Here is a 13,547-nt window from a genome sequence, read left to right as displayed (position 1 = left end):
TATCGGTTATGTGAGGTGGGCGAACGGGTAATTTACCTTATGTTTTTATCCTAATGTCCAGGATTCAAAGGACCTCACTATCGCCGCATTCCACGATTATGCATGCTGTATGATGGGCTCCTAGAAATACATGCCCTATTTCTCGTGGTTGATCTTATATTATTTTGAATCGTTATAAAGTCTGAAACTCGAACACTTTAGAGTTGAGTGCAAGAATGCCACCATTGTGTTTATTCAAGTAACACAAAGAACGTCTAGAACTGAAGTAATAACAATAGCTTGAAGTCAGGCATAGCTCCTGGAACCGCTCGATGGATGGATGTACTGAAAGTGCTCGCCTTGCTAGTCCCACAGCGAGACGGTAGACTGAGCGCTGAAGCTCAGTCTGCATCTCTGCATCCAAGCTCAGTTGTTGTCTCGAACAGAGACACGGCTGAGCTAGATCTTACGCAAAGTGTGTGGAAAGACACACCAATAATGCAAAACCCGTTTTAATGCTACAAAGCATTTGTAAATGGTTTACGTTTAGCTTCCTACCGACAGGGAAAATGTGACACAGCGCCTGTTATTGCGATGCAATTTTGAACTGTTCAGTATTTCATTGAAATGGTCATTGTGATTGGGGCTTTTCACGCAATCACGACAGTCACAGAAAGAAGTGTGTAAAGAGCTATAATCACATCCTGTCCGAACACTATCTAGTGTAGCATTAGCTCGTGAAACTCAATATTATGTATTAAAAGTACCCATTTCTGTGTGATGAAAACAGTGACTAATTTCAAAACTCTGAATACAGACTGAAATTTGTAATGCAAGCAACACTTATCCCAGTTACACGGCCCATTGTTCTGCATTACTTTCAATTATATTATTACAGCATATTCCCTCAGCTAATGATCCTTCAAAGAACAGTCTTATAGTGACTTTAAAATGCCTTGTGCTCTCTGAGCTACGCAGGTTTTGAACTCAGTCAATAATATTTACCGTTCTGTAAAACATGTATATTTCCTTAATTATTTTCATATCACAATGGTACGTGTTTTTTTCTTGGAGCATTCACCTCCGAAATGTCCCCCTGTTTATCTTTCCTATTCAAGCTCCATGTATCCTCTCAAGGAACACATGGCCTCCTTCCAACTGATGGAGAAAGGCGGTGTACTGATCACTGTTGTGGCAGGCCCCTTGGCATGGATGTGCTAATCACAGGTTAGTGACACAAAATAGAGGACACCCAGAACCTTCTATGCCAAGAATCAAAGCATCACACGTTAGTTTATAAAGTTGCTACCTCTCATAAATTAGTACCTTAAGCACCACATGACCCATAAATGTAAGTCACGCAGATTCAGACACTCGAAAACACAGAGCTCGAAAAAATGCAAGATTCTGGTCAACACATGCTGGATTAGCGAGACCGAAACTGGAGCTTGCAACCACCTAGAAACAGTAAACATACAAATGCAACGAGGCGACCGCAAGCTGTCGGGCCAAATGAAAAGATTGAAAACTACAACAAAACGTGTACTAAGTTGTGCAACTATGTTCTGATCTCCCAAGGGACATCATTAGACCAGGATTTAGCTCCTGCGCCAACTCTAGAAAGTGCAAAAACGTACACAACACTTGTAGCATCCACCCAGCAGGGCCACTGGAATTGTGCGTCAGGAGTGGGCCAAATTATGTGGTAGGGTTGAGTAAATTATGCAGCAATAAAGGGCAAATTATGCGGCACAATGCTGCACATTTTGTAGTAGTATTACTTCATTATTTCACCATTTTTAAACTTGGTTAACACCAGTGCTTTAAATGGACCGGTACTGTCCGGTACTGAGTACCTGCACTTTTTTTTTTTGTGAGGGAGAGTACCTGCACTTCCCATGAAAAGCGTAGTACTTTTAATTGGAGTACACCGGCACTTCCCAGAAACAAAGTGAACCTGCTCTTCTATTTTTCCATTTCAGGCATGGTTAACACCTCATCACTACCAATTTAACGCCAGAATATAGCAATAAGCAACAGAAAGGTGACCAGTCCAGCTTTGTAAATAGACTTTGACGGCGTGGCAACACGTGTTGCTGCATTTTAAGTACCTTTTAAACTGTTTGAGCTAGAAACAAATAATTTTTTGTTAAAATCTGCAGATCTTGTGGCAGATGATGGATTATGTGGCAAATGCGGCAAATCTATAATGATGTAAACATTGGCGCGGCCGCACAATCGCATAATTCCAGTGACCCTGTCCCCGAACTTTCAAAAGTATGTATTTCGATTGACCCTTCCCACGTAAACAACAATCATAACCTTGTCAAATCGACTTTATAGCACATCTGCACGGTTGCCGTACTGTATTTAAGTTTCCAAATCTATCTTTTGGAAATTGACCTGCATTTTTTCTTGAAAATGCATGGACTGTCCCACACGAACAAAAGCATACTCACAGCCATGGCATGCTCTGCAATAGTTTCAGCACCACAGCATGCGCCAAGGAAATGGAAACAGTACCGAAAACTGACCTCTTGATTTATCAAAGAATTTCCACAGTATGGCCTCACCTAATTTGCAAGCTATCCTTGAGATGCTGAATTTTTTCAGCAAGCCTCCGACTCCTTAAATTCATATAAATCATCGACATGCCAATGTAAAACACTTCCACGATGTCTTGTGCTCCTTTATGAGGCATTGTCAAGGTGAGGGTGCAAGTCCCACATACAAAAGCACTTGACTGCACAGCTTGGGGGGACAGTCGCATTAGTAACAAGGACCACACAAAGTCCACTTTTCATGCATCCTCAATGTCTCTGGCAGAAGCATTTCAGATGTGCTTAGAAAAGGCCATTCAACTATGAAAAAATGGCAGCATAGGTAGGTTCAGAACTAACACTATAGTTAGCTGATAAACTCACAAAAGATGTCGAGAAAATGGCAAATTCGATCACTGACTAATGCACACTCCATTCTTTCATGTCTTGGCTCCCTGCTCTGCAGAGTTCTACTCGCCCCATCATGCTTCTTATCCACCCTCTCTAGTAGGATTTTTTAAAAATACTTTCAGGTATCTGTTTCCACCATGAAGCTCCTTGTATCCTCAACAGGCTTTGTTGCTTTTAGCAGGCTTCTTTTCACCACCTGCATACTTTACTGCCTCTACCACGCCTGTTTTCAAATGCAAGAGGTTTCATCTCACCCACAAGAAGAATTCTTAGGCCCCAAGCAGGCCCGATGCCACAAAACTAGTACAAACTTTCCAGTGCGCTGTGTGGGATCAGCGCAAAGGTAAACACTTGTTAACAATATAACAAAGTACCTCAGCACCCAGAGGTTTGGCAAAAGAAATCTTTCTCGATGTGAAGGAATAAATAAATTACTTGTCCCCTCCAGCCAACAAGCCCATTGGTTGCCAAACATCCTCTCAAAAGTGTGTTTGTAGTGTCTGATAGACAAGAAAAAAAGTGGGCAATGAAGGACAAGTAGGAGCTTCAACTCCTACATCTCTTGCTATACGTGCAAATCTTCTTTTAGGCAGGCAGACATTATGCCATCTTACTCTACATAAGGAATGACATGGAAGGGGTCAAGGAAAAATATGTTGTTGTTCATCTAGTCAAGGTAACGGACTAAAAAATGAATTATTGGTGGAAAGTTCATGCGTACCAGACCCTGTAGCTTCTGTTTTCACTTCAAATGTGGTTTATATTGCCAATTGCAGTTGGAGTATAGGTGCCGAACAACTAGTCCCTTACCAACTTTTCAAAATCATAGTCTTCCTGGATCACAGGCATGTTTATTTACACAGAAGTCTTGATCAGTGTCCAGTAAAAAGCAAGGTGCAGGAGGCAGCAGTTTTTTACTCTTTCCTATTGTGTTACCGCAGAAGAGGCCCACTTAGATCACAAGACCATCCTTTTGGCATCTGCATCCCACTGTACACCCTCTGCATGCATCTCCCCCTAAGATGTAGCAATTTGCAAAATCTATTTTTTTCCAAATCACTTCCAGCTATGTGTGGTGGGTTCTGCAGGTAACAAAAGGGAATCAAATGATTAACAACACAGAAATCAAAGATCAAACAGGATGTTCTCAAATTGTTTATGTCTTTTTAATCAGCTTTATGGTACCTTTGGAACTTTTCTGTGTTTTAGGTTTTTGTCAGTGAAAAAACACAAACCGCTGGCTGGAAATGCCACATTACTTAGTTTTAAACATAGTTCCCCATCATGAGCTTCATTCAATTTATACACACTCAATATATCTACATGTGTGCAGTATCCAGGAACACAAACAATGCTTAGCAAAAGGCACAGTTTCTTCTGCTTTAAAATCAATTAAACATGAAAAAGTAGTTTCAAGGTAAAACCCGTTCAAATTATTTCAATTACATTGTCTAGAGGACACAACATTTGGAACCCTGTTGATTTTGATTACTTGGTGCATGTGGCAAGATGGCTGACCTAAACTCTGTTTCCCTTTCAATGGATTTAAAGAGATGCAGACAATTTATGTATTACAGATACTTGTATAGTACAGGCCTCCCCACAAGGTCAGTGGAGTACTTTACGTAAACAAAAACTGTGTAGAGTAAATTCAAGAAACTACAAGAAGCAATGGTCAAGAAGTGAGATTTCAAGTAACTTATCATTCTTCATCATCAGCAACATCATCATCATATCCTTGTTATCTTCCAGAAACATGATAACAACATAGCACATCAGAACTAAAGAAGAAGAAAAGCCGAAACTCAGCCAAGAACATTTTGCAGAGAACCATGGCCTCTTGGATGCCTGCTTTGAACCTAACAACCAGACAGTTAATAAATAACTGAGTGGTCTTTGTAATGTACTTTATTTTTATCCCTGTCACATTAAGATGGTGGCACTATTCTCTGATAGGAATAACGGATTGCGCATGAAAACAGGAAGGCAGATGAATTGACTTGCATGAAAATGTTATATAAGGAATGCATTCTAAAAGCTACCTTATTCTTATGGAATGCTGCAAAGGCAGACATGAAAATAAATCTTTATCCAGCTAATCCAATGGGCAGGAGCAACAACGACTAAGAGTTATTTTGCCTGTCATAATGTACACCTGCAGCTCACAGTGGCCTGAATCGGCCTTACTTGAGGAATTATGGAGTCCCTTGTCAAGGTCAATGATTGAAAACTGGAGTAATACATTTTGCCTTAGGGAGATGAAAGGAAATTTGCTATGCACAGCAAACCTGTTTGCTTTTTTTAAAGAAGTGAAGTCAGTTTGAAAATCAGTCTGGAATAATCAGAATCATTCTGGTCTTAGAATATTTGTGGTTGAACAATATCTATCGAAATAGTTTTATTAGCCTAAAGAATGACACCTGACAAATCGTTCTCATCTCGGAATATTTGAGCTTGATTAATACCTTTCTAAATAGTGGTATTAGACACCTGACAACTCTGGCATCTGACATTGTCAGTGGTTGCAAAATGATCCATTTCAGGTGTTTCAGCTCACAATGCTTTTTCCAAAGACTTTATCATTGATGGTCCATTTGTAATTCTGCTTAAGGTGTGTGCTTGTACATTGGTTTTCAGACCTGTTGAGACTAAGCCGTAATGAACACAGTGTTGACACTCCATGACCTTAAGAGGGTGCTGGGCGAGTGGAGATATCAACTGGGGCACCTAAATGGCCACCAACAAGTTCTCATGTAGTTCTCCTAGAAGTCCTATTTTTTATTTTTGATAATACTGCTTAATAATCTCCGCATGCACACATCCGAAGTTCTGTCCTAACATGCAGCTCTCTTAGTGGTGGCAGGTATTTCACATATTCTTCAGGCACAAAGATGATTTTTATGTTCTTTTTTCAGGAGGTGCAGAATTGATGAGTGACGTAAGGATTTTCATCCTACCGATATAATTACAAAATCAGCTAGCGAATCAGTTTGTATGGAAAGAATATTTTGTTCTAGTGGCCTGAATTTCTGGAGCAAAGATGTGGTCAGAAACTTTATAGTTGGTAGTAAGGTATGTGACCAAGTTAAACACCGCAGAACCAGGATGGGATGGTATTATAAGTGTAGCTATTATTCCCATATGCTGCAGCCCAAGGGATGTGGAGATTATAATGGAACACTCAACACTTTATGAAAGTTAGAAATGTCATCTACTGAAGTCAGCCAGAGTGAGAATAGTTTTGTTTTTAGGGTACCAGGGCAGTGGGGAAAAGACTGGCTGAGCTGGAAAAATGCCTGCTCTTGGTGGGGTGTTCTCATTTACATCCGTCCTGTTCCTAACAAATCACAGGGTGTATAAGCAGAGTCTCAAACTTAAGATGAGTCTCCATGTTTTAATGGTGGTCAGAGGAGAAAGGCTGGTTTGGAAGGGCAGATATCTGCACCTGGCAGGGAGTTCTCCTTTGGACATATCTTATACCTAGTTCACCAAGATACTTACATGAATCCGAATGTATCAAACTCAGAGAAGAGATCATATTTACCATTACAGGGGGCTGTTGCAGAAAGAGAATAAGGGGACCATGATGACTTTTAAGTAATGGAAACTGCATGATTTTGTATTTTGTTTTCTAGGTGTACAAACTCTTTGCTCGTGATAGTCCCGCCATCATTAGAGTATGCCTACCATACCTTTTCTTTGGTGAATCCTCTCTTGCGGCAGTGCATCATTTTCTTAGAATGTGGTCACTCATCGGTGTGTGCTACCTGAAGTGAAAGCTCTCAAAAGAGATTATTTTTTCACTGGTGTATCATCTCACCTATACGATCTATCATTATGCGGAGGTGGAAAAACATTCTCCTGCTCCCCAAAGATGGCTACACTGGTTGTTGAAGGCAATGATTCTTGATGCCACTGCTGTCGATATGCAAGTGTCTCTCAACATTCTCAAGAGAATTTGGCTGAGATTACTTAAACCAAAGCATCTGCAGTGTTAGCTACTGCTACGAAATGATATAACGTAGAAGGTGAGGGTGCAAACTGATGGGCTTAGGTTTCCTTTAATTGAACTGATAGGCGCTCATTGAGGTAAAATTGTTCCTTTTCTCTGGAGTGTGATGTGGCTGACCAGGAGCAACTTGGAGTTGTAGGGGTCCTTTAGACAAACCACTAAATAACACCAAGTTATTCCCCCCTATTCCCCCACTTCACATTTGTTAAATGCTCTCCTGAAGCTATATCAAAGTCTGATTTGGCATCAGCAGGCCTTTCAAGCAGAGTCTTTTTTATTACCAGTGGCGGCTGCAGGCAGGAAGGGTTGGTAGGGCAGTGCACGGAGCAGGGGGGTAAATAACAGTAATAAAAACAACTAGAACACTTACCTGCTGCGCCAACTCACCTCCACCGTCTCAGTGCTTCTGCCTTTCTCCCCTCCCCACCCAATCCAGATGCTTCTTTCATGCTGTTGCACACCATGAAAGAAGCAATGGGATCGGCCTGAGCAGGCTGAAATGCCACTCAGGGAGGTAGTGGGAGCCTGCACAGCCAGGTGGAGAGTTAGAAGTGCACATGTCAGTTTGGCCGGCCAAACCGAAATGCACATTTGGAGTGCACCTAGCACTCCCAATCCTCCAAAACTCCCTGGCCCCTCCCTACCTAAGCTGAAAAATGAAACGATTTTGCTTCTTCTGCTTCCTCCTTTTAGCGGGAGGAGGTGGGGGTATGAGACAACGCATCTCTGCCATAGCGAAGGGACAGCCACTGTGAAATAAGATGGCCAGGTTGCATTTTCATTAAGTACTTAAGGAGAATCTCCATTTAACTCAAAGTTCTGCACTTTGTTGAAGGCACAGAGAAGGAAAAATGTGTGGATGCTATTAATAAACGTCAATTCACCAAAATGCCAGAGGTAGAAGTGACATCACACGTCATTTGACCTTCATATTTACTCTCACACACATTTACACATACACACGCATTCACACATACACAAACTGTTGCTCACATAAACACACTCTCACCCACAAGCACGCATACAACATACATTTGAAAGCACGTTTTACTCACCTCAGCTGCAAGGGACAGTCATATTCCAGGTAACTGTACTCCATTCTTTATTACATCAATAGTGAATAATGAAGCATTATTTACTAATACTATATACTATTACTAGTGTAATAATAAATTGGCAAAAAACAAGGAAAGTAGAGCTCTAATGTACGTCCAAAAGCGAGAGCTACCTAGGCGTCCCCGGCACTGATGTTGCCAAGTCTGAGGCCAGGGGTCGCAAAGGCAGAGCCTGAGGTCACAAGAGGCATGTCGGGGTCGCAGTTGCGACCCCTGGCGACCCCTAAATGCCGTCCATGATGATACTGCTGCTTGATAAGGAGAACCATAGGGAAAGGAGTGTCTACTGAGATAGAATCAGACATAGGAATTATGTACTTTTTTCTGTACTACTAGTAAAACCATAAGAGACAGGAAGGTAAACAAAGATTTGCATTTCAAAGTGTTCTGGCGGCGAGTAAAGCTACAAAGAAGTGAAAAGTCCCACGGAAGAGGTTTATGTAACAATATGTATTTGATGGACACATTATTGAGGGATTTTCAATGGCTTCTGCTAGATTGTGCAACTAACGCTCCCAGCATTTATTATTTTATGTCCTTGTCCAAACGCGGTCACGTGATGATTCTAAGCTTCCTGTATTTCTTTCTGTGTCAAATGTTAAAGTAATCTTTTTTCATGTCTTGGAAGTAACAGTGTGACAACGGATTTATGTCACTGTCATAGATAGAAGATATAGCAGGCAAACGTGGTATTAACTTACATTTCCACCTTTATGAGAAAGTGGTAATTAAAATGTTGCAAGCTCAAGGTGGACGAAACTAAAGTGGACACAACTAAGGGAAAGGTAGAAAAACTGACGAAATGAAATGAAAAATAAATTTGTGTTGTCCACATGAAAACTGAAAACTTGAGGCTTTTCATGTCATAAATGTAAATTTTAGGAATATCATTTTGGCCAGTTTGACTCAGAGATTATGATACAAATTATCACTTGAACAAAATGTTAACTAGCTAACAACACAAGCTCACTGATCAAATATTTCACAGGTTTGCAAGGCATCACATTTATGTTTGACTGACCTGTGGCTGGGAAAGCATGTCGAGGCTCCATGAGCATATTTTTCCATCAGTTGAGATGCTGATCAGATTGTGAGCATTCTGTGTGCCAACCACGTTTACACAATAGACCGGGTGCTGGGTGAAAAAACATACAGACACAAAATTCACATTTAAGTTTATTAATTTCCAAAAGGACAAAAGTTAACATATAAAAAAATCAAATCAAAAGGAAAAAAGCTAATTTTAGAACTGTAACATCTTAAATTGAAACCACATTTACATTATTCAAACTTTGAAAGTACAATCTACCATTTTATCCAGTATCTTTTATATAAGTGCATAATGTTGCAATAATGAAAGGAGAATCTCCCAGGAAATGTATTGAAGCATTAAATAAGGGACAAATTCACTTCAACTCAATTTTTTTAAGACCACGATTAAGATATGCAGATACAGATAACTCTAGTCAGCACTGAGAAATTCTGACCACGAACACAAAGCGGCTGATTTACAGGCGGATAAATAATGAATACATGTGCAAATTATAAATGGCCTCATGCAGACCTTAGTTACTTCTGACCCTTACCGTGTGAGCAGCGGCTGAAAGCGGAGTTCGCTGCACTGGGGTTCTCTTATTGCTGCGATTATCCCACAGTACAATTTGACCTGAATATGTGCCACCCACGACCAAATTAGGATGAAATTTTGCAAATGCAGCCGACATCACCGCAGACTATGAAAAAGAAGAGTTAAGGCATCATCTGTCAAATTAAAAACTGGGAAAAAAATGACTCCACAAAAGACACAATTTGCATTTTAAAAGCAATTCTATTTAACCCGACATTTGCCAAAAAAGGCACCAGTGCCTTAAGTGTTCGAAATTCAGGAGCTTTCGTTCAATTAATCATTTGTTGCCAAACTCTGCCATTAATGACCATGTCGGGAAATGGGTTAAAAATCTATGCCAAACAAAATATTCTAGAAAATCTGGTATTGAGACTCCGGGTAAAGCTATAGGGAAATTAGAACATGTCACCACTGGTGTGAATCCTTCTTTCACATCAAGCAATCAGGCAATCTTCAATTGTTTTAAAATGCTACGAAATGGATTACAAAGCCAAACTAGGGCCTTGCAAACTGGACATCATCTATAGAACTGGTGTCCAAAAAGAACTATTCTGAGACAAATGAAGGTCTGATAAGTGCAGTTCTTACATAAACGTAATAATGGAGCGCAAATTAACCTCTCTGAGAAAGCTGTTCTTCCAAAGAGTAAGAAGTGATATAAGTAAAACTTCTACAGCCTGGAAGGGCCCAAAAACATGCATGTAACTCGGAAGACCCCCAAAATGTCTAAGGAGATTAATCAAACATGGTTTGGTCTTTCCACCAAAATAGACAGAGGTTTGGTCTTCCATCAAAATTAATTTCTGCATTAGTTTCACGAGGTAAACGACCTTTCCACCCTATGTTTCATACAGACGCTATTCAAGAATGTGCCTATTTAGTTCCCAAATGTTCAAGATTGTACATTTATCCAGATTTTGAGACTTATTTAGGCATGATCTGAGAAAGTGACCAAAGTGAATGGGGAGGAAGGGTTAAAAGGCATATCAGTTGTAGTTCCAAGGGATGGGGCCAGGGCATTGAGGTCACATCTTTAGCATTGTCAACGAAGTCCTGATACCGAGACCCTAATATTCTCAGCAATAAATGGGTTAAACAGATGCAACCCCTGCTCAGGAAAAGGGGGAAGCTTAGAATGCCACCCTTTACACATTTAAAACAGTGAAGGGTTTTTAAGAATGAATATTAAAATTCCCTATTTGGTCTTGTTGAAAGGAAATCAACTAAGAAGGCTATTATCAATGTGATATGCTTCAATGTATGCAAAATCACCAGGTGTGAGTCAAAAAAGACCCTACTGTAGGTTATGCAGGGGGTTCCTTGTCATGGGAAACAGATTCAGAAAAAAAGCCATTCATAGTTAAATTCTTCAAAGGGAAACATTCCTGCAGGAATCAAGGTACATATTGCTGTACAAGGCGTTTTCAAACGTGTACTTCATGAGGTACATTAACGCCTTAAGGGTCAACACTTTTTTTCATGCTACAAAATCAAACCTAACACATATATATTCTTGTACTACTCACTATTATACACAATTCTTGATAACATTACTTCTACATTGTTCTCAGATAGCTTTACATTTCTCAAAGTAAAAATACTGAAATCATGGTTCTAAAATCTCAAACGTCGTGGTTCCTCTAGGGGAAGGAGAAGAGAAGGCATCCTACTCAAATGGGAAATCAGTCATTGTAGGCATGGGTAGTAGAAGACCTGTGCTCTTCTTCAACAGAAACAAATACACGACACCCAGGACCTATTGTTTAAGGTTAAGAGCAAGAAGGTTTCATGTTTATTTTGTCCTTGGGACACGTAGGCCCAACCCCCCTGCAACACAAACCCTTTGGCTGCCAGTTTACAGTACCACATTATGAAGCAGGCACTGTCTGCAGTTGAGCTAATATTTGTGTACATATGTTTCTGTTGTTTGAGCTTGTACTTATGGTTCATTAATGTAAAGCCTGTATTTTTAGGGTGAGCTCTCTAAATACATGTTGTAAGCTTGGACTGCGTTACTGACAGTGGTTCCAGTAAAAAAATGTGTACCCACATTTGCATGGTTTAACAATATGAGGCTACATGTAATGCTCCCAGAATGCTTTCCCATCAGATGCAAATATTTGCAGAAGCTTGAAAGCAAGAGTGTTGATTCTTTGCTTTCAAAATAAAATATTCACAAACAAATGCAACTAGAAAAAAACATTTTGCTAAATTACTGTGAACTTTTAGGTATCATTTATCTGAAGCATAATTCAGTAAAATGTCGTGGTGCATGCTAGCATTACCAAAAAAAATCTTAATGGAAAATCATTTTCAACAAGATTATGGCAAACATGAAAGTAAACAAGCATTAGCAAAGTCAAAAGGTCTGACAACGATGGTCAGTCTTTTGGTTTTGTCAATGAGTATCCTATTTTGGCATGGCTTTTGTAAAAGTTTATTGTGGGAACTGCAGGGCCCTCACCATTGTAACAAACATTTCTGCTGGGCCCTCACCATTGTCACAAACATTAATAAAATGTTTTGGTCTCAAAAGCAAACACTGCCACAGTAGTTTCTGGCAGTGAACAAAACTACTTTGTGTGCCGAAAGTGTGAAAGAGCAAATTGCTGTCACACAGTGAAGCCAGCAAATAGTCAGATAGAGAGATAAAATTAAAATAAAGAAAAGAAAAAAAGGTCTTGGTTAACACCAGACCTATCTAGGGGCCTAATTATTAAAGAAAGTCACAAAAGTGCACCTACCAATACCTAGATTTACATATTTCATGAATTTACAGAAGTAGACCGGGAAATCGTACTCATTCAAAATATATGTGAACTGTATTTTAGCATGAGCGCATATGCATGTGTATATTTGCTCATTCAAAAATATGTTGAGTATTTACAAGTTCACCTTCCCTCCAACCACTTTTTTCCCCCAACCCTGGAAGAAGTTTTATGTCTGCCACTGTTAGGAGTATAAATCCAAATTTTTCCAGTATGGGAAAAGCTTTGAGAAGAGCTGGTAAAGAAACCATAAAACATGCAAGTTAGTTAGTTCCAACCCTGGAACTTTTGTTTACTGCTACCTCCAGCCCCAGTATGTTGATCTAGGGAAAGATATAAAAATAAGCAAATTGCTAGTATTTAAGCCATACTATAGCATTTGCCGTGGAATAATCAGAGAGGGTGTTACCAGAGCTCATATATCAAATTGCTGCCATAATTTGTCGCTGCTCTACAAGGCAAAAAGGGCAAGTAGATTTTGTACAGGACAAATAGATTTATGGAGGAACAAGTCATATGGAAAAGTAGATATATTAATAAAATTCCACACCCCTGAATACACGTTCTAAAATTACAGAGGCAATGCAAATCAGAGTGCAATCCTATGTGCAATAGTGGAAAGAAGGGAAGGCACATTTTCATTGACCCTAACAAAAGAAGAGGAAGGCAACTCTTTTCCACATAGGCCTCAATTAGGAGTGCCGTATTATTTAACAATTGCTGAGCAAACACCTCTTCACAATTAGTGAGTAATTACTGGGTGTGATAAAGATCTAACTTTCAGATTTTTTCTACAATACATTTCAACAGGTCATCTGATAAAATCCATATGAGAAAACAGCTGGTAACTACTGAGACATGTGCATTTTGCTACATTAAGTATCTAAGTTACAATGTTATGCCTAATTATTGAGCGATAAATGTATACTAGGAGCTGTTAAGCACACGCATAATGTTTCAAATGTGGGGTAGCAGTTTTTTAAAAGGTGCGCTACACAGCACACCATTCTCTTGGGGCACTCGCAATTGAAGCCTCAGTCTTTAAATCTAAACAAGCTTCGCTCAGATAGGTATAGGTATAGGTTGGGAACCATT

The 13,547-nt window shown here is 39.8% G+C and overlaps 1 protein-coding gene across 4 annotated transcripts in view; it reads right to left on the bottom strand.

Moving 5' to 3' along the window:
• Nucleotides 1–13,547, bottom strand: part of DYNC1I2 (dynein cytoplasmic 1 intermediate chain 2) — a 384,780-nt gene that overhangs the window by 65,330 nt on the left and 305,903 nt on the right. For all 4 annotated transcript variants that reach the window (XM_069225329.1, XM_069225327.1, XM_069225328.1 and 1 more), the window contains 2 exons: nt 9,644–9,790; nt 9,079–9,192 (listed from right to left, as the gene is read on the bottom strand). In XM_069225329.1, the coding sequence (XP_069081430.1) occupies nt 9,079–9,192; nt 9,644–9,790 (261 nt within the window). The remainder of the gene's footprint in view (nt 1–9,078; nt 9,193–9,643; nt 9,791–13,547) is intronic.

This window comes from Pleurodeles waltl, chromosome 3_1, assembly GCF_031143425.1.
Source record: "Pleurodeles waltl isolate 20211129_DDA chromosome 3_1, aPleWal1.hap1.20221129, whole genome shotgun sequence".
Lineage (NCBI taxonomy): Eukaryota > Metazoa > Chordata > Amphibia > Caudata > Salamandridae > Pleurodeles > Pleurodeles waltl.
Note: the sequence above shows the minus strand (reverse complement) of the source record. Positions and strands in the feature narration are given on the sequence as shown.